Source organism: Rhinolophus hipposideros (assembly GCF_964194185.1).
Source record: "Rhinolophus hipposideros genome assembly, chromosome: 11".
Lineage (NCBI taxonomy): Eukaryota > Metazoa > Chordata > Mammalia > Chiroptera > Rhinolophidae > Rhinolophus > Rhinolophus hipposideros.
In genome coordinates, this window is record NC_138057.1 from 71,748,271 (window position 1) to 71,773,333 (window position 25,063).

At 37.8% G+C, this 25,063-nt stretch overlaps 1 protein-coding gene across 1 annotated transcript; it reads right to left on the reverse strand.

Annotated features, from left to right (window-relative positions):
- Positions 1 to 214: 214 nt before the first annotated feature.
- Positions 215 to 22,963, reverse strand: LOC308505056 (glycosyltransferase 6 domain-containing protein 1-like; the record flags this gene model as incomplete). Its single annotated transcript, XM_081066708.1, has 6 exons — positions 215 to 884; positions 1,295 to 1,432; positions 10,640 to 10,687; positions 12,378 to 12,413; positions 13,415 to 13,494; positions 22,829 to 22,963. The coding sequence occupies 6 exons, from the start codon at positions 22,961 to 22,963 to the stop codon at positions 215 to 217; spliced, it is 1,107 nt and encodes a 368-aa protein (XP_080922834.1).
- Between the last annotated feature and the right edge of the window lie 2,100 nt (positions 22,964 to 25,063).

Consider the following 25,063-nt stretch of genomic DNA (forward strand, 5'->3'; position numbering starts at 1 on the left):
CATCGTTATGTATTAACATTAAATTATCATCCATTTATTCTTACTCCAGCATAGGTAGATTTAGGTGGTTCAAAATTATAAGAAGAAAAAAATTATTTTCAAAGATCACACATTTTTGTAAGTCTCTAAAATACTGAAAAAAATTGCTGTTTTGTCTTTAAGTAATGATTGTGAGTCTTTTATTAACCCATAAATCTAATGAAGTAAGTAACCATCAAATCCTTTTTGACTGCCGTGCTATCTTAACCCGTTTAATTTGTGGAGGAGTTCTAAAAGTTGGATCCCAATTGTATTCTGGGGATAACAACTTCGTGGGCTTATTGATAAAAAAATACTTGTTTAGGTGACATTCGTATGTGCTTTTAAGTCCATTTTTAGTGTCATTAGTGACTGCTTTTTGATATTCTGCAGTGAAAGTTAAAACCTCCTGGGGTGTGCCACCAAAAATTGCACTGTCATAATAGAAATCTCCCTTTCCAAAAGGGATGAAAGCTGCTGATTTAGGTCTTCTCTCATAAGGGACTTTTTTAGCATTTTCAAAATACCACCATGCATGAAGCTGAGCTACAGACTTGCCGAGGGTTTCCACTCCGAAGTCATGCTTGAAGATCTGGTTTATTGTCATACTGAAGAGAAAGTCGACTTCACGCTTGATATGCTTTATGATGTACATGTTTAAGTTCCTCATGCCTATGACATTTAAGTCTTCCCACACCTTTCCCTCTGATACAGTAGCAAGTAGTTTAAATGTTCGAAGAGGACCTAACTCTATGTGAGGTAGCCTGGAGAAGTCATCCATCAAGATGTAAAAGATAACATTGTAGCCAATCATAAAGTGCTTATTAGCAGATTGGATGAACTGTTTCAGGTCCTCTCCTGTAAACCTGTGAGACATGAGAAAACAAACAAACAGAAAAAACTAAAAATCATCAGGTTGAATATACACGTCACTGTTGCTAAAGATCTACCCGTAGGGAAGGGGAGAGAAGTTGGGTCTGGAGCTTTAACGGTATTGGCTAGAGAATGTAGTGAGCTTGGGGCCTGAGAACAACCATAAAGTTTATTATGAAGAAAGACAAAGAGAGTTAAATGGATATTAATGAAAAGATTTCCAAGTAGTGTTAACAACTCAGTCCCGGCTGGAGAAAATAACCACTATAAATGAATAAGTATACAGATCAGCCAGAAATAATGATTAGGGCTAATCATGAATAGCTCTTCGGGTATAGAGAGTCTATGGGTGCTTAGCTCCATTTTTCCAAAATAAAAAAGGGTGAATATGAATAGCACCTACTTTCCATTAGCCCATACCACCAATCCTATGGTAATGTTCAGCCTTTTATAATATTTTTCCAGGACCTGTGTATTGTAAGTTCCTTCCCATATGACTGGAGCAAGCCAGTCAGTTGTTGTTATGACATCAAGGCGTTTTCTGTTAAACAAACAAGAAACCAATTAAGCAGGCACCACTTTATTATGACAGCAGAAGTTGTCCAAGTGAATATGCTAATGGTCAGAAAGTACTTACGATGTGCCAGGCGTGGTTGAATTGAGTGCTTTACATTACTTGTTTAAGCCTTGCGATGTCTTATAAGTACTATTATTATCCCTATTTTTTCTATGACAAAAACTTAGGCACAGACGGGTTGAGTAAATTGCTTAGTATCACACAGCTAATAAATGGCAGAGTCAGGGTTCAGGATTCACCAGTTGGGCTTCAGACTCTATGCTTTAGTCATTGCACCAGAGAGCCTTTTGAGCCCAGGGATTTTTAAACTGAAGTAGCCCAGGGTCTGAACATTTGTCTGATTATTGGCTAATGCAGGCAGCACCACTGACTCCTGCTATCTTGTTCTTTGTAACTCCCTTCTCCTTTTTCTCTTCCTCCCTGCTCTTTTCCTAGAAGCTCTAGAGTAGCCTCTTTTCATTTTTCCCCTAATGCTTTAGGCCCTTTGGTGCAACCAGGAAGAAAAGTGAGATTAGTCCAAAACGGGAGAATTAATAGGTTTGCTTCTAATAATAACAAGACGGCAGCAGCTGGAGGCAGGGCATTAAACTATTAAAGCAAATTAAGAACTTCATTTTGGAAAGAACTGAATATAAAGGGAGAAGCCATTTTGCTATTGGTGATTGTAGGTTTTAATTACAAATCCAGACCAGGATTTGGCATATTAATAGTATATTAATAATAATATACAGTGGTAGTCCCCCCTTATCCATGGGGGACACCGTCCAAGACCCCAGTGGATGCCTGAACCTGGATCGTACTGAGCCCTCTGTACAGACTATGTTTTTTCGCACTGATAACTGAGATGGCTACCAGGTGACTAATGGGTGGCAGCACATACAAAGTGAATACCCTGGACAGAGGGATGAGTCACGCCATGGGTGGGACATATGTGCGACTTCATCATGCTGCTCAGAACAGCATGCAATTTAAAAGTTATGAATCGATTATTTCTGGAATTTTCCGTTTTACATTTTTGGACTGCTGTTGACCACCGATAACTAAAACCATGGAAAGCGACACTGCAGATAAGGGGGTCTATTATAATAGCCAATTTTTCAAAAGTGCCTCTTCTAACTGTCTTAGGAATTTCTTACATCTATTTTTTTATACATTTATTTTTAAACCCTCCCTGGACTTAGAATTTATAGCCATATATTTCTATTTGTCTCAGAGGTCTTAAACTCCATCTTCATACTGGCCCGATATACTGTTGTCACAGTGATGATGCTTAGAAATTAGGTGCACCACAGATACAAATCAGTATCTATTTGAGAATATGAAAGCATTGCAAGATCATGCCTTTCTTCATTAGATCAGGTTAAGGATTTGCTGCCGGAGTGAAAGAGTCTCTGAAAGCAGAGAGCAAATAAAGACCTGTGTTTAGAAACTGCCTGATAAACAGAAGAGAAAGAAGGGGAAGAGACTTAGAATCGTTTGATTTATTACTCTTTATATTACTATATTATATTATGAGGGGATGAAACTCTTCACCTGGGAGGTAAATGCTGCCCAGAAGGCATCGTCTGCACGGAGGCTCTCAGTAGTCAGGTGGACGAGATGACCTGTCCTCTGGGTGTCAGTCAGATGCCCTGCCTAGCGTCCCTTGTGGCTGGCTTAGTGTCTATGTACAAAGTAGCCCCAGCTACTTGGGAGATTACACATGGGCTCAATGCCACAGACACCCTCTTCCTAAGGTTGAGCTGTAGCCAGTGCTGAGTGCCCAACCTGCCAACAGCAGGGGCCAACACTGAGCCTATAATATGACACTGTTTCCCAGGGGACCAGCCCGCCAACTGATGGCTGGTGGATTATATTAGACTCCATAGTGAAAGGGGCAGCATCATTCCCTCGGGAATGTTTCCCGTTCTGGGTAGGCATGTGCTTTCCCTGCCTGCAAATCTGCCAGCTTTGTGAACTTGCAGAATATCTTCTATTCATTGCCATTTGTGTCACACATCACATTGCCTCCACGCAATGGACACATTTCAGGGTGAAAGTAGTGTGGCAGATGACTCACTTCCATAAAGTTCTCTGGTCTGACTACGTGCACCACTGTCTGGAGGCAGCTGGCCTGGTGGCAACTGGAGTGGCCAGGACAAGTCTCAATTTCAGTGTGAGTTCAGCGATAACTGGCTGAGACATTGAGGTACATGCTCTATGCTACATCTTCATACTCAAGCATAGAGTAGCATGAGATACCATTTCCTCCAAAGCTAATATACACAGCCCACAAAGCAAGATGGATGCGGGCATGTTTCTGCTCATGATTACATCTAATAGTTCTTATAGAATGTTTACTTGCCATTGTTGTGAACGTGGCTTCAGTGGGTTTAAAGTTCCTACGTCCCAAGGGAGGAGTCCTTCCTGTAGGGAATAATTCACGGTTCTGAGAACCTGCTAGCCGGTCACTTGAGGTTCCTCATGTTGCTGAGCTAACAGGCAGCAGATGGTATGACTGCACTGGCCTGGATGAGAGGTCTTCATCACGACGTGGGTATTAGGTGCACTTATGCAATGGCAGGGAGGGCTGCATGGAGAACCCAAGTGGTTCTCTGGGGTGCCCCTTAATACCCGTTTCCAGTAATAATAGTCAATGGGAAATTGTGGCAACTCAATAAGGTGGGACGCCTAAGGGACTCAGACTTCAGGAATCGAGCTTTGGGTCACCCCATCAGATAGGAACTCGGTTCACTGAAGGGGTGATCAGTGGTCAGGGAAATCATGGAGCAATGATTATTAACTCCTTCCTGTATTACTAACCTCCTGAATAACTACAGAGGTGGGATTGTAGCCATGATTTGTTATGTTAATTATTCTCTCCTCTTTGGGGAGAGAATTCTCTCTCCTGTTTGGGGAACATGAACTTTTTCATCTAAGTGAAAGTTGAGAAATGATGCTAGTGGCAAAACAGGTGGATTGTACTAGTCATTCTTCATTTACCACGTCTCGATCCATCCTCAGCTCTTCTCTGCCTATCCGTATGCCTTGAGAGCAGACTGATCACCCAAGGCCCCCTGCTATATGGCTTCCAGTGGGTTCTGCTAAAGGGAGGCACCAGCATAAGATCAGAGGGCAGGAAGAGAGGTTATCTATTCTCCTCCTCTCTCTCCCAGCTTTGTTGAGATCTTAGCAGTGGCTATGTCTAGATGCAACCACAACTTCTGTTGGGCGGCTAGTTCATGGTTCCAGAAATCCCTGGTCTCCAGTAACACCATCCCTTCCCTTATCCCTTTAGGCCTGGGTGGTCATAGCTTCCTGCTGTTGCAAGTGCCTTGGTATCTCCATATCCTTTGTTGGGTCTCTTAACTTTGCCCAAATATCTGCCAACAGCCCTTTCATGAAACGTTAGTTCATCTCACTTGAGTTGCTTCTCTCGTACTCAGATAGATTCAGTACAGTGGGACCTCAGTTTTCGAACATCTCCGTTGACGAATATTTCGGTTTACGAACACCATAAATTTGGATCTATGGTATCATTAGATAGTAAAATTCATGCTAAATTTGCAGTTTTGGGGTTGATTTTAAAGGTCTAGAACGGATTAATCCATTTTGCATTACTTTCTAGGGGGAAACTGCACCTTGGTTTTCGAATGTTTCAGAACTCTAACAGTCTTCCAGAACGGATTATGTTCGAAAACCGAGGTACCACTGTATTTGAGAAGCTTAGGAGACATTGCATGAGGCCTGAGCCCATGGTGTTGAGCAGAACACAAAATGACCTCATCATGAAGTATATTGCTTACAATGGAAATTTCCAGAAAGGAAGTACACAGATAAAAGGCTAAACTATCATAGTACTATAGACTATCGTAGGTGTGAAGGATAGAATGATAGAATGAAGCACAAAGATGATGGAGAGAAATAATATATATGGCCCAAGAGATGCACATTTTTAACAAAGAGAAAATAGGTATTAAAATGAGTTTGAAATGATTTCGATGCTATAAGGTATCACTGTCATGAAGATTGGGTGAGACGTGATTCATGTTAACAATATGGAAGGGTATCATTTGTCCAAAAAGTTTATCTGGAGAGAGAAGGTGGGGGCTCTTCCTGTAAGTCATGTCTATATTGACCTACATCTAGTTCTAGCAAACTGAGCATGAGACTAAAAGGAGTCAAAGGCAGAAGTAAAATATTGGAAATAAATATACCATAAATGGACAGTATCATGATAGAATCGCACTAGAGAATTTCCAAGGTATACATTGTCCACATCTACTTCTGCTCCATCATATACAGTTTCTTCACTTCCTGTCTTCCTGGCTTGATTGCCATATTAACAGCCTAGTTTGTGTACTTTTCTTTCTTTCCCTTCTATATTCATATTCTATAAATAATATGTGTACAACATAAACACATATATACATAAAATATATATCCAATCTTTTAAAATATTGTTAATTTTACTGTAATGAGATAATGCTTGCTTTTCTCACTCAACACAACTGGTGGGAATCCTTCCAGGTGACCTGGTCTAGTTCTTACTCATTCGTTTTAATGGCTGAATAATATTTCAAGGTGTGGACAGTTTGTTTAGCAATTTCCTTAGAATAAATATTAATTTTATTTCTGGGATTTTTGTCACTATGAGAAATGATACATAAACTTTCTTAACTTTATGTCCTTATGTATTGTGGCTATTATTTTTACTAGGTAGTTTCAGGAGTATGATTGCTCTATGTGTACGTTTTGGGGTTTTTTGGTGTTCTTTTTGAGGAATATTGGGGAGCAGTGTGTTTCTCCAGGGCCCATCAGCTCCAAGTCGTTGTCCTTCAAACTAGTTGTGGAGGGCGCAGCTCAGCTCCAACTCCAGTTGCTGTTTTCAATTTTTAGTTGCAGGGGGCGTACCCCACCATCCCATGCGGGAATTGAACCGGCAACCTTGTTGTTGAGAGCTTGCGCTCTAACCAACTGAGCCATCCGGCTGCCTCTCTGGAAGCTCAGTGGCAGCTCATTGTCTTCAATCTAGTTGTAAAGGGCACAGCTCATCGGCCCATGTGAGAATCAAACCAGCAACCCTATTGTTGAGAACTCGCACTCTAACCAACTGAGCCATCCGCCGTCCCTGTACATTCATTTTTAATAGATATTCCCAATTACCTTTGAAAAGGCTGTAATTCATATCTCCACAAGAATTTTCCCTACACTATTAGACTGTAGCATTTAAAAAATTCCAGTTTGATGGGAATAAAAATTCATTATTACTTTATTTTACATTTCTCTAATTTCCAGTGAATTTAAGCATCTTTTCATATGCTTGTTGGCTATCTCAATTTGCTCTACTATGACTTTCATATTTTTATTTTGAACTCTCAATTTTTCTCAGTAATTCGTGAGAGTTCCTTATATTTAGATAATTACTTTATCATCTGTATTACAAATAATTTTTTCCCAGATGGTTTTCTCATCTATTAAATTTTGATTCTTAAACCAAATTAAATTTTTTTTTTAATTTATATAGTGAAATGAATTTTTAAAATTGCTACTAGGTTTCCAACATTGATTAAGAAGATCTCCTTCTTGAAAAAGGAACCCTCATACATTGCTGGTGGGAATGTAAACTGGTACAGCCACTATGGAAAACAGTAAGGAGGTTCCTCAAAAAATTAAGAATATAATTACTATATGATCCAGCAACCCTTCTTCTAGGTACCTACCCCCCAAAATCTGAAAACATTTATCCGTAAAGATATATGTGCCCCTGTGGTCATTGCAGCATTATTCATGGTGGCCAAGACATGGAAACAACTGAAGTGTCCTTTCATAGATGATTGGATAAAGAAAATGTGGTACATATATACAATGGAATATTAGTCAGCCATAAGAAAAGATGAAATACTGCCATTTGCGACAACAGGGATAGATCTTGAGATTATTATGCTAAGTGAAATAAGTCAGACAGAAAAAGTCAAGAATCATATGCCTTCACTCATATGTGGGATATAAAGCTGAAAGCAACAAACAAACGAGACAAACAAAAACTCACAGACACAACAGTTTAGTGGTTACCAAAGAGTAAGGGGAGAGGGGGCGGTGGAACAGGGTAAATGTGGCCAAGTATATGGTGACGGAAGGAGATTTGACTTTAGGTGGTGAACACACAATGCAGTATATAGATGATCTATCATAGAATTGTACACTTGAAAGCTGTATAATTTTATTAACCAATGTCACCCCCATAAATTTTAAAAAAGAAAAGAAGAAGATCTCCTTCTTACCTAGATTTTACATGTTCTCGTACTGACTTTTAATAAGAACTTTTATTGCGTTACATTTAAATGTAAGTTTTTACTCTTTCAGGAATATATCTTTATATATGCTGTGGTATGGGGGCTCCACATTTTTCCCACTGAAATTGCCAATAATACCAGCCCAATTTATGAAATAATTCATCATTTCCTAATTTTTTTTAGCCATAAGTATTTATTGAAATGGAAAAATGTCAATTTCTCCCCAAATTAAGTAAATCTGTCATGTATGATATTTGGAACAAATAATTTTGGTCATAAATTGTAGAAGCTGGTTATGGGGAGGGAAGCTCCATATAAGAGCTCTCTCAAGGGTCTGCAGGGCTAGGATCAGATCTTTGTCTTTGGGAATTCTCTTTGTACCTAGTTCATAGCCGTCCTCACTGAGTTTTATAATACCACCATTGTTACATATCAATTTTTATACAGTGTACTGTGATCTAATTCTGGATGTACTATTCTTCTGATCCGGTCCGTGTTGATTTGATCATTGTGGTGTTAGAAAATATATTCTGATATTTCTTAAGGCAAAATTGTCTTATTTTTCACACTTGTTTGGCTGTTCTGAGACATTTATTCTTTCGTATTTACTTTAAGCTTATGGTTTTTTCCTAATAAATAAGAACAAAAAAAGCTTCTTCCCTGCTATCTCAATAGTGAAGAGGTCATTTTATTTTCAACTCAAAGCCAATGTGACGCTTAATAATAAAGCAGAAGCCTTCCAATTAAAGTAAAGAATGCCTTCTACCACTGTTACATTGTCATGAAAGTGCTATCATTTCAATCAGACCAAAGGTTTTATGTGTGTATTTAGTCTACAAATATTGAGCGTCTACTATGTCTAGGCTCTTTTCTAGGCACATTCTAGTGAGGAGAGGCAGATAATAAATGAATAAATAAGCAAATATGCAGTATGTCAGAAGCTGATGAATTCAATGGAGAACGATAAAACGATAGGGAAGAAAGGAGATGGGGATGCCATTTTTATATGAGATGGTCGGAGAAGGCTTCACTGATAACATTTGAGTGGAGTCTTGAGGGAAGTGAGAGAATGAGCCGTTTGGCTATTTGGAGGATGAATGGTCCATGCAGAAGGAACAGAAGGTGCAAAGGCCCTGAGGTGAGTGCATCCTTGGTGTATCTGAGGAACATCAAGGAAGCCAGTGTGATTAGAGTGGGGTGAGACAGTAGCTAAATATGAGGTCAGAGATGTTAGGCAGTTGTTTTATTTATAATTATTTTTCATACTTTAAACTCTTTGAACTCCCTGGAAAGCATCTTCCAAGATCAGAGGGTCTTAATGTTCACAACAGCAAAAACCTAGAAAGAGTTTAAGTGCCCATTAGCAGGGCAGTGGGTGAACAAACTGTGGTATAATTCCATAATCAATTATTATGTAGCCATCCAAATGGATGACAGTGATATGCAATTTTTGGATGAATCTTAGCAATCTAATATTATGGGAAAAAATAAGTCCCTGGTGATTACATACAGCGTGATATCCTCCTTATAAAGTTATAAACAGCTAAAATTTAAAAATAGACTTTTTTTCAGAATATATATGGATAATATAAATCTATATTTATAAAAACAAAGCGGGGCGGCTGGATGGCTCAGTTGGTTAGAGCACTAGCTCTGAACAACAGGGTTGCCGGTTCGATTCCCACATGGGCCAGTGAGCTGCGCCCTCCACAACTAGAGTGAAGGACAACGACTTGGTGCTGATAGGCCGTGGAGAGACACACTGTCCCCTAATATTCCCTAATAAAATTTATTTTTTTAAAAAAGGAAAGCAAGGGGCTAATCAACCAGGATTCAAGGAGGTGGTTGTTAGAGTCATAGGGTGAGGAAAGAGACTTGGGGTAGTGGAAAGGACACAAGCTTATGTTGAACTTATTTATGGTTGTAATTTTTGTTTCATTTTACAAAAGCAAGAAAGAAAGCGCACAAATAAGTAAGTAGGTTTTGCATGAACTAATGATGAGATGAGTTATGAAATAAGGATTATTTTTAATGTTATTCTGTGCACCTGTTCATTTAAACAATATAAATATGAAAAAGGAATTCACAGATGATGAAATCCAAATAAATAATAAACGTATAAAAGATGCTGAAATTTAACAATAATTACAGAAATGCAAATTGAATTAAGATATTTTAATGAACAGTTTTGCCAAAAATAAAATGTTTGATAGAATAAAATATAAATATATAAAACATAAAATTTTATCAGCATTTATCCACTGCTGATTGGAAAATAAATGGTATAATCATTAAATGGCATTAGCAACCTGAATCAAAATTTTAAATCCTTATATCCTCTTAAATTACTGATGCCACAATATGAATTCATCCTACAGATAAATTCACAAAACAGTATACAGAAACTTATGTACAAAGATATTTATTGAAATATCACTTACAATAGCCCCCAAATTGCAAACAATACAAAACCAGTGGGGAGTTGGCTGAACTATGCTATGCAGCCATAAAGTAGAATACCAGATAGCCATTATAAAGAATGGGCTTCTCCCCTGAATGTTAATGCCAAAATCAAGAAGAGTCATTAGTGGCATTTTTGGGCTGCTTCTAAAGAAATTCTTTTGTTTCCCTTAAAAAAACAGGATCGTTAAACCAAATAATATCTTTCTCATTTTGACCCTTAATTGCCTGACTCTTTATAAACATACCCTGGTTTTGTATATAAAAGCCTTAAAAGTAAAATCTCTAAGTCCTGGAAGCCTCCCAGGATAGCTACAATTTGGTGATGAAAAAAAAATCTCCACCATTCAAATTGAGTTATATTATTATTATTATTATTATTATTATTATTATTATCATTATTATTTTGTTGTAAGCAGATTTTTTTTGTTCTTACTTAGGATTAAACCAGTCTGAGAGCTGAGGTTCTTCTGTGTCATGATCCCTGGGTACAAAATGAAAATCAGGTTAAGAGTAATCCACTCATTCAACAAATATATATTGCACTCATAACATGACGTCACTGTTTGGTGCTGATTACATAACTATGAATATTAACTGAAATAACTCAAGGATGGGCTTAACAGCATACTGGAAAGGATGGAGGAAAGAATCAGTGAACCTAAAGAGAGAATAATAGAAATCACTCAATCTGAATAAGAGAGAGAAAAACAGTGGGGGGAAAAAATGTCAGGGACATGTGAGATGACAACAAAAGATCTAACATTCATGTAATTGGAGTGCCAGAAGGAAAGAAAGAGAATGGGTCTGAAAAAGTATTTTAAAAAATAGCTGAACACTCCCCCAAATTTGGCGAAAGACATAAACATACAGATTCAAGAAACTGAGTGAACCCCAAACAGGATAAACCTAAAGAAATCTTATGCTAAGGCACATGAGCGTCAAATTTCTGAGAGCTAAAGATAAAAAAAAATCTTGAAAGCAGAAGAGAGAAATGATTTACCTATAGGGAAAAAATAATTTGAATAAAAGTGGATTTCTCATCAGAAACCATGGACCCAAAAGGAAATGGATCGATATTTTCCAGGTGCTATAAGAACAGTCAACCAAAACGTCCCTCTGTAGGTGAATAGTTGAACAAACTTTGGTACATCCCTTCATGGAATAAAAAGGAATGACCTATTGATATACACAACAATGTAGCTGGATCTCAAGGGCATTACACTAAATGAAAAAAAGCTCATCTCAATAGATCGTATGTTGTATGAGTCTATTTATAAACATCAAAATGACAAAAATTATAAAGCTAAAAATAGAGTAGTGGTACTAGAGGTTAGGGAGGGTCAGGGAGAGGAGGTTGGGTGTGAGTATAAATGGTAGCTCCGAGAAGATCTTTGTGGTAATTGAATACTTTTGTATCTTGATGGCTGTGGTGGCTACACAAACCTAGACATTTGATAAAATGTCATGTAATGATATACATACATTGTCCCAACATCAATTTCCTGTTTCGATATTATACAACAGTTATGTACGAAGTAGTATTGGGGGAAGTTGGGTGAAAGGTGCATGTGACCACTTTGTACTCCTTGTGAATCTATAATTATTTCAAAATCAAATATTAAAATAACTCTTCAAAAGTGCTTTTTGACATTTCAGAGGTGTTTTTAGTCAAAGGTATTTCCCTATAGGATTGTCCAAGCCTTGTGCTCATTCAAAATCCAAAGCATCCCTGCCAAACCTCATTAAAAATATACAGTGACAAATGAATTTTTTTAAGTTCGATTTTTTTTGATGGTTGGTCTCACTAATTTCTCAGGTCCTACACCATGGTCAATGGTAGAAAACATGCTTGACTAATGATGGCTGTCAATCTAAAGAAAACCATCATCCTGGACAGAGATACTTAAACTATAGAAAATGTCAAAAACTTGTCTGGTGTATGCAGGTGAATGTGTCGAGTGAGCCAAATTTGGAGATGTACACATACACATATCTTCACGAACTCATACACATGACTATTTCTGAGATGACACCCAAGAAATTTATCAGTGGTTGCCTCTAGAGAATTTAGTCTAGGTTTCTGTGCTTTCTGACCGCCACTGCCGTTAGCAACCAGCCAGTTTGCCCTCAATCCACTGTTTGTAGAATATTTATGGAACAAAGAATCTTACCAGCAGAGACTTGTCTTCTGTAGGTGCTTCTTTATTCTTTAGATAAATTTTTAAAAAGGTATTAATATTAAATTTGAACAAAAACCGACTGCAATTAGAATAACAGAAAATCTAGACTATAGATCCATTCATTTACTCACTTGTTAACCAAATAATTATTGAACACCTACTACGTACGTGCCAGGCATAATGTTACAGTTCTGTAATGTGCAGTGAGCTTATGGTCTATAATTTCCTTTTTGATTCAGATAGCCCATTACTATCCTCAAAGAAATATTAGTGATATTATTACAAGTGACCACGAGTTCTTAAAGTACAATACTCCACAGGGCCAATAACACGTGGAAACAAAGCAAGGGGGTTAATTTTAAAAGACATTAGCTCCCACAATGTAGCTGATTTTCAAATAGTGTTCAGTAACATTACATTGCTTTGTTTTTTTTTGGCTTTTTTTAAAAAAGACCATGAGGAGGAAGGCATGGCTGAAGTAAGAATTTGAATTTATCTGTGAGAGAATTTTAGCAGGTTAGCAAATTTGTTTCCCAGTACAGCTGTGTTTCTACAGCAGGTTGCTTTGAGTCTTGGTCCTATGAGATGGAATTTTGGTGTAGTTTAAAATATATCTAAAATAGCCCCCCCAACGCTCTCTATCCTCTTATCTTGTCTGATTTCTTTCTTCATAGCATTATTATTAATATATAGAATACAATGCTCCTGACATTATAGTATACATTTCTTTGCTTATTGGCCATTTTATCCACCTAGAATGTAAACTTCCTTAGGAACAGTCACTTTATTTGGGTTCTCACTGTTTTCCCAGCATCTAGAACAAGGCCTGGTGCCAAGAAGATCTTAATAAATATTTGTTGAGTGTTGGAAAGAATTAATGTATTTATGATTTGATTTATACCCCAAAGAGGAGGTAATTTTTGATTAACTTAGAGAGTCTTTACTAAGACTTTTTGGACAGAACTCACTATTTTGGATCAAATTTGCCCATCACTTAAGTCAATGATTCATTAATCTTTTATATTTACCGGAAATGATGCTTAATCAACATCAGTGATAAAGCAAATGAAATCAATAACAGCATTTTCCATTTAGAATTCATTCTCTGCTGGAAAACAAAAGAAGAATAAGGATTTTTTGGAAAATACAAAACAATTTCCTTACCATTTTCTATTAATGAATTAATTTATGGAAATTTGGCCACCATGTGTCTGATTCTAGAATGCTCAGCCTTAAAAAGAATGCAGACTTGAGCCAGGGAAACCACTTATATTGTTTGAAGTGCCTGCAAAAATCTCCCTTAGGTTGCCGCTGGTCCCTTTTAGATTAGGTGCAGAGTGTGGGTGACATTTCTTTTGTGTTCCTTTATCAAAGTCCACCATGATTGCATAAAGGCAATTCAATAAAACTCTTGTTCTAGTTAACTTGTGGTTCTGGGAAAATAAAATGAGGGACTTAAGAAGACATCCTTAAGCACTGGGATGTATTCTTTCCCCATAGTTGATAATTATGTATTTTTTCCTCACCAAAATATTGAGTAATAATTTACTCAAAAACCATAGGATTAGTGACCTAAAAATCTATGAGCTCTCTCACAGGTATATCCTTGTAAACAGTGGTTAAAAGTCTAAATTAAAGGCATTAAGCTCTACAATGGAATATTTGGCTCCAGTCAATGCACCGAGTTTGTGTTGAAGGTATCAGGATTTCTGTTTGCAAGTGTAAACTGGTTTTTAGTAGGTATCATCTGAGAACAGATTCTGCTTTTGGGTTATGTATTGAGTAAAATGGAAGTCTCTGATATTGACTTTTTGAAAACCTACTTAATGAGCAAAATGTTTTAGATCTGTACCTTCCAGTATGGTGGCCACTTGCAGCAAGTGACTCGTGAATACTTGGAATGTTGCTAGTCCAAACGGAATTTGAAGACTCAGTTTGAAAATATAATGTAAGATACCTCATTAATGTTGTTTATATTTACTACATGTTAAAATGAAATTTTGGATACAGTGGGTTAAACGAAATATATTATCAAAATGAATGTCATCTGTCCCAGACAAAAAAAAGCTAAAGGAGTTCATCACTACCAAACCAGTATTATAAAAAATGTCAAAGGAACTTCTTTAAGAAGAAGAAAAATGTAAAATATGAATAATAAAATGGCAATAACTACATACCTATCAATAATGACTTTAAATGTAAATGGATTAAATGCTCCAATCAAAAGACATAGTATGGCTGAATGGAGAAGAAAACAAGACCCATACATATGCTGCCTACAAAAGTCACTTTAGATCGAAAGACCCACACAGTCTGAAAGTAAAGAGATGGAAAAAGATATTTCATATAAATGGAAATGAAAAAAAAAGATGGTGTAGCAATATACTTACATTAGACAAAAGAGACTTTAAAACAAAGACTACACCAAGAGACAGAGAAAGACGTTTCATATACAATAGCCAAGATATGAAAGCAACCTGTGTCCACTGATACAGACAATTGGATAAAGAAAATGTGGTGTATATATATACAATGAAATATCACTCAGCCATAAAAAGAATGAAATCTTGCTATTTGCAACAACAGGGATGGACCTAGAGGGTACTATGCTAAGTGAAGTAAGTCAGACAGAGAAAGACAAATACCATACAATTTCACTTATATGTGGAACCTTAAAAAACAAAATAAATGAACAAATAAAACAAACTCATAGATACAGAGAACATTTCGATGATTGCCAGATGGGAGGGGGTTGGGGGAATGAAAGGAGGAGGGAAAAGGATTAAAAGGTACAAATTGGTAGCGAATAAAATAGTCACAGGGATGTAAATTATAGTATAGGGAATACAGTCAATAATATTGTAATAAATATGTAGGGTGCCAGGTAAGTCCTAGACTTACTGGGGAGATCACTTCATAAGTTATATGTAAGTGTTTAACCACATATCGTACATGTGAAACCAATATAATATTGCATGCCAACTGTAATTTAAAATTTTTTTAAATGTTTAATAATCACATTGAAAACTGCAATAAATTTAGGTACTTTGAAGTTCAAAAAAATTAAAATAAATGTCATCTGTTTCTTTTTACCTTTTTTGCAATGTGATTCTCAGAATATTTAAAGTTACAAACATGACTAGTATTATATTTCTTTGGACAGTTCTTGTATAGATAATACCAGACTGGGAAAGCTTCAACTGGGCATAATTTTAGTGTCCCAGCAAAGTGAAATGACCGACTTTTAAATTCAAGAATATTAGAAATACCCTATGTCTGAGGTAAGACTCCACCTAGCCAGATTGTTTTCTGACAATGTGCCCTCAATTATATTATTCTTAAAGACCAGTAATATGTTTACATGTCACCCATTTTGTACAATATATTTTTAAGAGCAAGGTTTGGGGGTGATCCCTACCTATGATTTTGCCCAGTCATCTAAACTTTCATGCAGTTCCTTCCTAAGAGCCTTACCTTTAGTTTTGATGATGTAAAGAGTAGGTCTTAGGATCCTTTCCGAGCATCATATTTTAGTGTCTTTGTAAAAGAAAAAATAGATATTGCATAATATTCTCCTTGTGTTCGACTGTCTGCTAATGGTGATGTCACCAGACTCTTCTGATGATGAAAGCATTAGACAGTCATAATGATACTGTCATAATGATGCCTTCGGTAGCAAGTTCTTCTCATTTACCAGATGGTAGAACTTTGTCCCATTTGAAAAAGTAAAGAATTTTAAGTACGTTTTGCTTTTAGTGCTTTTTGTTGTACTTTCTTACCTTTCTTAATGACTCATTTTTACTTATAGAAATATATTTTGAATGGTGTGCTGTGGGTGTATATGTGTGTCTATGAATGACACAAAAAGTGCAAATCTTTTTCTTCATTCTATATTGGGCATTTTCCAATTATCCCGGGTAAAGCTAATCCCTTCGTAAGCTTTCTTAGGATATTTTTAAAGTACTTATTTTTGTGATTATAGAACTAACACATTTTCAGGTTCTTAAATGTGTCAGGGGCCTAAAAGCACAAAGGAGAAAGTGATAATCAAATGTAATCACATTATCCTCAGATAATCACTCTTAATCTGAGATAGCATGCACCTTTATTTTGCCCTTCTTTAAAAATAAATTAGTTTCACATATTGAAAAAGACACATGAGTAAAAAAATTCTAATAGAAAAAGGTTATATAATGCACATGAAATCATCTTTTCCCTGAAGCACCTGACTCTATCAATACCCATTTCTAGTGGCAATTGCTGTTCAGTTTCTTGGGTTTTATTATATCTGTGTGTGTGTGTGTGTGTATTATATTTATATATAACACTGTATTATATAAATATATATAATAAAATATGCATTCTACATAATAAAAAGAGAGAGAGAATATATAGTTCCTCTTTTTCACACAAATGGCAGCATACTAAAAACACTCGTCAGTACTTTAGGGTTTGTTTTGTTTTGTTTTGTTATAAAACATTTATTTTATTTCTGGAACCGGGTGAAGGGTATTTGGGGGAGCATGGTAGAGCCAGCCGCTTGAGCCTCGGAGGCAGGGCACAGGGGTCTAGCCAGCGGCTGTTGGGGGCGAGGCCTCCTCCGTTCCCTCCAGGCCCAGGAGCTTCCTCCTTGCTTGCCCTTGGAAGAGGCACCCAGGATGTGTCTTTTACCCAGCCCATCTCCAGGTTTTCTCTTGTCTCCACACAGTGAGCCAGAGGCGCCGAAACTTGCAGTTTCTGCAGCCCTCCTTTTGTGTGACTGCTAAGAGGAGAAAATGTTCCCCTTGGCTGCCTCCATCGGGCTCTTGGGTACTTTGAATATCTCACTCATCAGTGTATTTTGAACATCATTCCATTACATCTCATACATCTAACATTCTTTTTCTAGTGAACTGTATTTCATTTTTTGTCTACATCATAATTGAACCAGTTTTCTGTTGTCAGACATTTTGGTTGTTTACTGTCTTTGCTATTTTAAGAAATGCCACAGTGGAAATACTTGAATATGCTCAATGAGCTCATGTTGAACTATATTGCAGGATAAATTCCTAGAAATAGAGTTGCTGGATCAAAGGTTATACTCATTTAAAACTTAAGTAAATGTTGCCAAATTGTTTTCCATAGAGGTTGTTGCAGTTTAACTTGTCCTATCAACGGATGAAAGTACCCATTTCCTCACACCCTGTCAATACAGTTAAAATTTTTGTTAAAATTTTTGGTGTTTCACAATCTGAAAGGTATGAATTGTATCTCCGTGTAGTTTCAGTTTACATTCTTTTTTAAATGACTGATGGTGAGCATTCTTTTGCCTGTTTAAGGGCCATTGTCATTCCTTCTCCGTTAACTGTTCATAGCTTTTATTTTCCATTAGGTTTCTGTGTTTTTTTTATTTTGTCAATTATTTTGGCATAATTTTAGATTTAAAGATACAGTGATTAAGACCATATGGTTTTAAGACAGACAAATAAATCATTGGGACAGAATCAAGAGTCCAGAAATAGACCTATACCTATATGGACAACTGATTTTTGACAAATAGGAAAAGGCAATTCATTAGAGGAAGAATAGTCTTTAAAAAAAAAATAGCTCTAGGGTAATTGGATATCCATATGAAAAAAAAAGAAAAGAGATAACTTTGATAGTACTTTGCACCATAAGCAAAACTTAACTCAAAATGGGTCATTCACCGAAATTAAAATCTAAAACAATAAAACATATAGAAGAAAACATAGGACAAAAAACAAGACAATAAAAAGGAAACTACAGATTGGGAGAAATAGAGTAAAAATGGGCAAAATATTCAAACATGTATAGAAGGCAACTAAGTGCATGAAAAAATCATTTTTATCTTCTTCAGTTTTCAGGCAAATGCAAATGAAAACCACAATAATATAATATCACACACTTATTAGAATGGCTAATGTTAAGAAAACTGACCATATCAAGTGTTGGTGAGGGTGGCAGAACTGGAACTGTCACGTGCCGTTGGTGGGAATGTCAAATGGCATGTCTACTTTGAAAAAGAGTTTGGCAGTTTCTTAACAATTTAAGCACACACTTACCTACAATCTGGCAAATGGAAGCCTATGTTCATAAAAAGATGTGTTCATGCCCATTCATAGCTGTGTTCTTGGTTGTGGCCAAAAGGTGGAAACAACCCAAATGTTTGTCAGCAGGTGAATGAATAAACAAACTGGCGCGTGTCCGTACAATGGAATGGTGCTCAGCAATAAAAGAGAACAAAATATTGATACGTGCAAGAACATAAATGGACCTCAGAATAACTGTATTGTAAAAGAAGCCAGGCCAAAAAAAGTGCACAATACTATACAATTCTATTCATATGAAATGTTTACATAGGTAAAACATTTGAACTCTAGAGTGCACATTTTTATGTTTTGGCTGCCCAGATCGTGAATACCCTTTATTTAGCATGAATCCTAAATTCAAGATGCAACAGCATCCTCTGTCCAGTATGGAAGCTAAAATAGGCAAATTTCCTCTCCATAGCCCTTGTAGCTGAAATATGGACACATGACATAGACTGCCTGGCATGTTCATCAGTTCTCCTACCTGGGACTTCAGGGAGGTCATTTTGAGATTATTTGTAATGAGTCAAGGACTAACATTATGGCAGATGTTTCCAAGAGTATGGAGGTCAGCAGGGAGATAATGCATGGTGGGGTCAGGGTTGGTGTTCAAACAGATTATACGGCAAGATTTTATCCGTGCCTTTCTTCCCATAGTCCCTTTGTATTTCTTTTTCGCAGCGATTTGCTAAGTACTGTGACCTGCTTCCTGCCCTTCTGTAGTAAACATTGCTACTATTCACTACTCACTAGTTCTCCCTTCCTTCCCAGGCAAATGGCAGACTCCACTTTCCAGCTCCTTTGCACAGGCGGGGGCATGCAATATGTCCAGGCCGAGGCACGGAAGAGCCCCTATGTGATTCTCTAGTGTCTCTCTTCCCGTGACATTGTGACTAGTGGTACCACAGATGGCAGACCCTGCATTATTCTGGGTCCCCAAGTGACAATATGGAACAGATGGCCTGTCTCCAACCCTCACTGGATACGTAGGGTGAATGAGAAACTTGTGTGTGCTGGGCCACTCTAAGACTTGAGGGTTCACTTTTCCTACCCAACCTGCCATTCCATAAATTCTTTCTCTGTTTAGATGAGTCCTGTTTGGGGTTAAAGGAACAGAGATAGATTTCTGGCAACCTGTGGAATATAGTGGTAAGTTATTACCTCTGGGCTCCCATGAATGAGGTGTTCATCCAAAGCAAAGGCTTTGGAGCAATAATAGTTCCTGCCATAAAACTGTATGATGGTGATGATGATAGCAATGGCTGATATAACACTTATGTGCCAGGCACTGTACTATGCACATATATTAACTTATTTAATGAAATAAAGGACATAAAGATATCAAGGACCAACTGGCATGTGAAATGGCTGTATCTAACGGCACTAGTGAGCTTAAAAAGAAAGCACAAAACTGAAAATCTCCTTTATGATTCCAGCTTCCATCCAATAGCTGTATGCTTCATGGTTGCGCGGTATTGTATCTCTCACTGACCACCCTGGCTTTTGGCTTCTCCTAACACCTCCCACTTCATGTGCTCTTCTGGCCCTTGGGATGGTTGCAGCTTCTCAGTTTCCTCACTGTCCCATCTATCTCTTTAGCAGTTCCATCACCCGTGTAACTAATTCTTGAATTAAAATCCCTTATTTGAAATACCTAGATTTTTCTGACCAGACCCTGATTGGTAGTTCCCAGGACTGGAGTGCTCTGATATCAATCAATTTTTGCTGTATAAAAACCCACCCTGGACCTTGAAGACGTAAAGCAACAATGCTTGATTTTTGTTCCTGAGTTTATGGGTCATTTGCCACTGCTCTGGGCCAGGCTCGCCTAATCTCAGCTTGCGGAGCACTTGTGTCACGACAGGATTCTGGCCGATAGGTTGGAGGTTTGCTGGTCTATATTCACATGTCTGGCTATGCAAAAAGGACAGATACAGAGAGGGGATAATAATGTCCATTTTGCCAACTATCTACCAAAGGTCCTAAGAAATAGTTTCAAAATGGGATACTGGTATCGGGATGTTTTAGTTTGGACTAACATGAAACTCCTTACAAGTAGAACCCTATTCTACAGTGGGCGACTAGACATCTGTGGCATGACAATTATTTAAATGATCTTATCACCTATCGTTGCTTGGTAAGAAGTGTCAACTGCAGGGAAGACTTTAAAACATTACATAGCTGCTGTAGTCACCTTCGTGGTTACAATGTGTACAAGGTCTGTGGGATGGGATTGATGCTTCTGACTGTTCTGGAGAGTTTACAGAAATAAAATAATGAATCTAAAAGTTTAAACTGTCGGCTGAAGGCATGGACACAGAACAAAGATGGCTCTTACGGTGCCGTGTGTGTGTGTGTGTGTGTGTGTGTGTGTGTGTGCGCGTGTGTGCGCGCGCGCACGCGTGTGTGTGGTCATGAGGCACCCATGGCTGGGGGTAGGCCCAAAATCTAACTGGGTGACATACGTAATTAGAATGTAAGTTGAATATATAACTTCTAAAAGTCGCTTGTTTTAAAATTAAAGAATTGGGCAGGACTGGAAGCCTGTGTAAGAAAATTCTATCGTCTGGGGTTCCTGGACATGGTGACGGAAACTACTTTGTGTTTCACCTTTTGGGGAATAAAGTGATTCTTTATTTGTACAAATTAGTTGAATTCTCCAAGGTGGAAACATGAAGTCATTTTATGAGATTTAGGAATGGGTAGAAGGGTAAGAATGGGAGCTTTGTGGCAAAGTGGGTGGACTGTAGTAGCCATTGATTTGTTGACTCTCAAATCTCTCTCATTTTCCCCACACTCTGCTCAGTGGGGCAGAAAACTGCATTTCCCAGACACCCTGGCACCTGACTGTTGTAATAGCACCAGACAATGGAAAACACTGGCAGAAGAGAACAGTATAGGAGAAAAGCTCTCTCTCTCTCTCTCTCTCTCTCTCTCTCTCTCTCTCTCATCTCCTTTGAAAGGCATCTCTAGCAGTGACTAGAACTCCTCTCTCTGTTACCCCAGCTTATGCCAGGCAACTCGTGCTAGGTTGGAACTCTTTTTGGACACCCATCCTAGGAGTCCTGCTGCCTTCATTAAAAAAATAAAATTATGGGTTGCCTCACTCTCCCTTGTATGCTCCTCAGCTCTTTTATCACCTATACCCTATGTCCAATTCCCTATGTTAAATTTTCACTGTTTGAAATACTTAGAATAGTCGTTTCTGTTTTCCTAAATGGACCCTGACTACTGACAAATGTGTGTGTGTGCACGCATGTGTTGTGCATGAGTGGAATAAGTCAATTTGTATAAAATATTACAGAAGCACACAACAGGCACGTGTGTGTGCATGTATTCATGCCGTGGGTACATAAATGCATATAAAAGGAATATTGAGGGACAGATTTTCAAAGGGAGAGAAAAGGGGGAGTTCCAATTTTCTCTATGTATTATGTTTATTTTCTTTCATTAATTCTTACAACAAGTTTGCAGTTTTATTCATGTAGTTCTTTTTGAATAACTCCGTTTCCTAAATGAGTTTGTCTGACCATCGGGTGGCAGAATTAATGCCTTCAGTTTTACATAGAGAGTATTTTAGTATAGTTGCAGTCACTTTTCCTTATCCACACTTCTAGATGATTCCTTTCCTTAAGCAGCATGAGAAATGTATACGTACTTGGATCAATGAAAATATTTCAGGTTTCATTGTCTCATGACAGATTCTATTTTGTTCAATGTGCTCCAACAAATGATGTATCCTCAACGTTCACAGAGGATATGAAATCAGGATATCATCATCTGATGTCAATACATTCATTTTGCAACTGCTATATCCCATGTTATATGATTCAAAATGAATGTGAGGAAAAGTATGCGGATGTGTGTTGGTGAGCTTGCCATTTCGTTAGTGATTTTTTTCAGTGCTAAGATGTGTCAAGTGCTAATTATCTACGATACAAGATAAAATGGTGCTCATAAATCCAGAACTGTTGAGGAAGGGCTCTGGGTCATTCTCAGAATTTTATAGTACTTAGTAGCCCAATATATTTTGATAGTTTTAATATCACTGTTATATCCTTTCTTAAAATCCCAGCAGTATTCAGGAGATAAGAGTTTAGTAGGTTTATGGAGAAAGAAATACTTGTTTAAGTGACTTTCATCATGCCACACGGCTTCAATGTTATTTTTCTTATCGTTCAGGATTCCTTGTAAGCACTCCCTGGCAATGTTGAGAACCTGAATGGGAGTGCCACCAAACACAGCAGCATGGTAATAAAAGTCTCCCTGACCAATAGGTATATATGCTTCTGATAACTGATTTCTCTCGTAAGGTATCTCTGTAAGATTGGCCTTATACCAATGAGAATGTACCTGAGCTACTGACTCCCCCAGGGTCTCTAGCCCATATTTGTGTAAGAAAACCTGATCGACGTCCATGCAGAAGAGGAAATCAACTTCATATTGGATGTGGTCTACAACATGTTCACTGATGGTCTTCATGCGCATCATACTCACATCTTGCCATCTCTTCTCTCGCTTAATTTGAAAAACTTTGGTTGTACGGAGGGGACTCAGCCTTATCCAAGGCATCTTGGAGAAGTCATCTATCAGGACATAAATTATGACCTTCTGGCCAACCATAAAATATTTATCAGCAGATAACATAAAGTTGTACAAATAGTATTCAGTGTATCTGTGAAGCAAAAAAGAAACGATTAAGTTCATTTTCTTACATTTCAGTGGAACACATACTGTTTAAATTACACCATAGTTTAGGAGCGGCCAGATGGCTCAGTTGGTTAGAGCGTGGACTCTTAACAAGGTTGCTGGTTCAATTCCAGGATGGGATGGTGGGCTGAGCCCCCTACAACTAAGATTAAAAACAGAGACTGGACTTGGAGCTGAGCTGCGCCCTCCACAACTGGATTGAAGGACAACGACTTGGAGCTGATGGACTCTGGAGAAACACACTGTTCCCTAATATTCCCCAAGAATAATAATAATAATAATTTTAAAAAATACACTTAAAAAATTACACTGTAGTTTATCCAAAAATGCTGAATATTAGATATGCTTCTTGAGTTGTATTTAAGCAATATAAAAGAAAGTGGAATTATCCGCCTTTCCTCTCCCTGGTGAGATTCTGTGCACCAGAAGAGAGGAGAGGACTTCCTCTCAAGAGTGAGTGAAACTTGGTGAGATCAGGAGACTGCCCAAAGCCCAGTGCATAGTGAGAGCCAGGGTTTTCAGGGTTTTCAGAGCAATGGGAACTTGTTTGGGAGGCTGTAGATGAGAAAGGTCTTGGGTCATTGCAAGAGCAGTCATTGATGTCTGCAGCTTGCTTTATTAGTAATCAGTTAAGCAAAAAACGGTCAGAGATGAGATGGTTAATACCCCGCTGTCTGCACTGTCGTTCTTATTTTGATTTGTGGCTTTTACTATGGTGCTAGGATTACTCGATTGGAGAACAAATGTCCTCATTTCTAGTCTCTCAAGCCAGTAAAAATTGTCAGAGTAATAAATGGCCTCAGGTGAATTTTAAAAAGGAAAGGTAATCATAAGTGGTTCAGTTTCAAATAATGTTTATATAATCATTAAAAATAAGTTCTGGTTATTTATCCAAAGAAAACAAACACACTAATCTGAAGAGATATATGCACCCCACGTTCACTGCAGCATTATTTACAATAACCAAGATATGGAGACAACCTGACTATCCATCAACAGATGAATGGATAAAGAAGATGTGGCATATATATATATATATATATATATATATATATATATATATATATATATATACATAGACAATGGAATATTACTCAGCCATAAAAAGAATGAAATCCTGGAAGCTAACAACTCAAATCCAAAGAAGTCCAATTTATCCACATTTATTTTATGGTTAGTGCTTTTGTGTCATGTTTCCAAAATCTTTGCCTCCTGAAGGCAGGGAAAATCTACATTTTCTTTTAGTAGCTTTGTTTTATCTTTCACAGTTAAGTCTATTATCCATTTGAATTAATTTTTGAGTGCGGTGCGATATAGGGCTGTTTTGCCTCTGTCTCAAACCGCTGATAGTGATGCTATGGGCTAGGAATGGCTGAGCCACTCACCTGGGCCCCTGCTGCTTGTGGTGAGACCCCCACAGACATATCCCCCACCAGAGCCAATAGTATGACTGGCCCAGCACTTGTGGTTCTTCTTTTGATTGTAAGATGTACCTCAGAAGCACCATCAGAGAACTTTGAAAAAACAAGGCTCACAAGTCCTGGAAGGTACATGGTATGCCCAGGATCACATGGGGCAGAGGGTAGTAAGGGGGGGGGCAGAGAGAGAGAGAGAGAGAGAGAGAGAGAGAGAGAGAGAGAGAGAGAGAGAGAGAGCTCAGACCTGGGGTTCTGCTTTTATTGTAATCAAGTGTGGTGTACTTAGGGTTTCTCAAATTTACTCTTTATCGACAAGTTTAAAGCATAAGATCGGGAATTAAAGTGTGGGAAGGAAAAAAGTGGGGTCACTCAAGCAATGGGTTACCGAGATGACCCAGGACTTTCTAAAAGGACAATTTCATGGGTGGGGAGGCTGGCTCTTTATCTAGTTGTTTAGCTC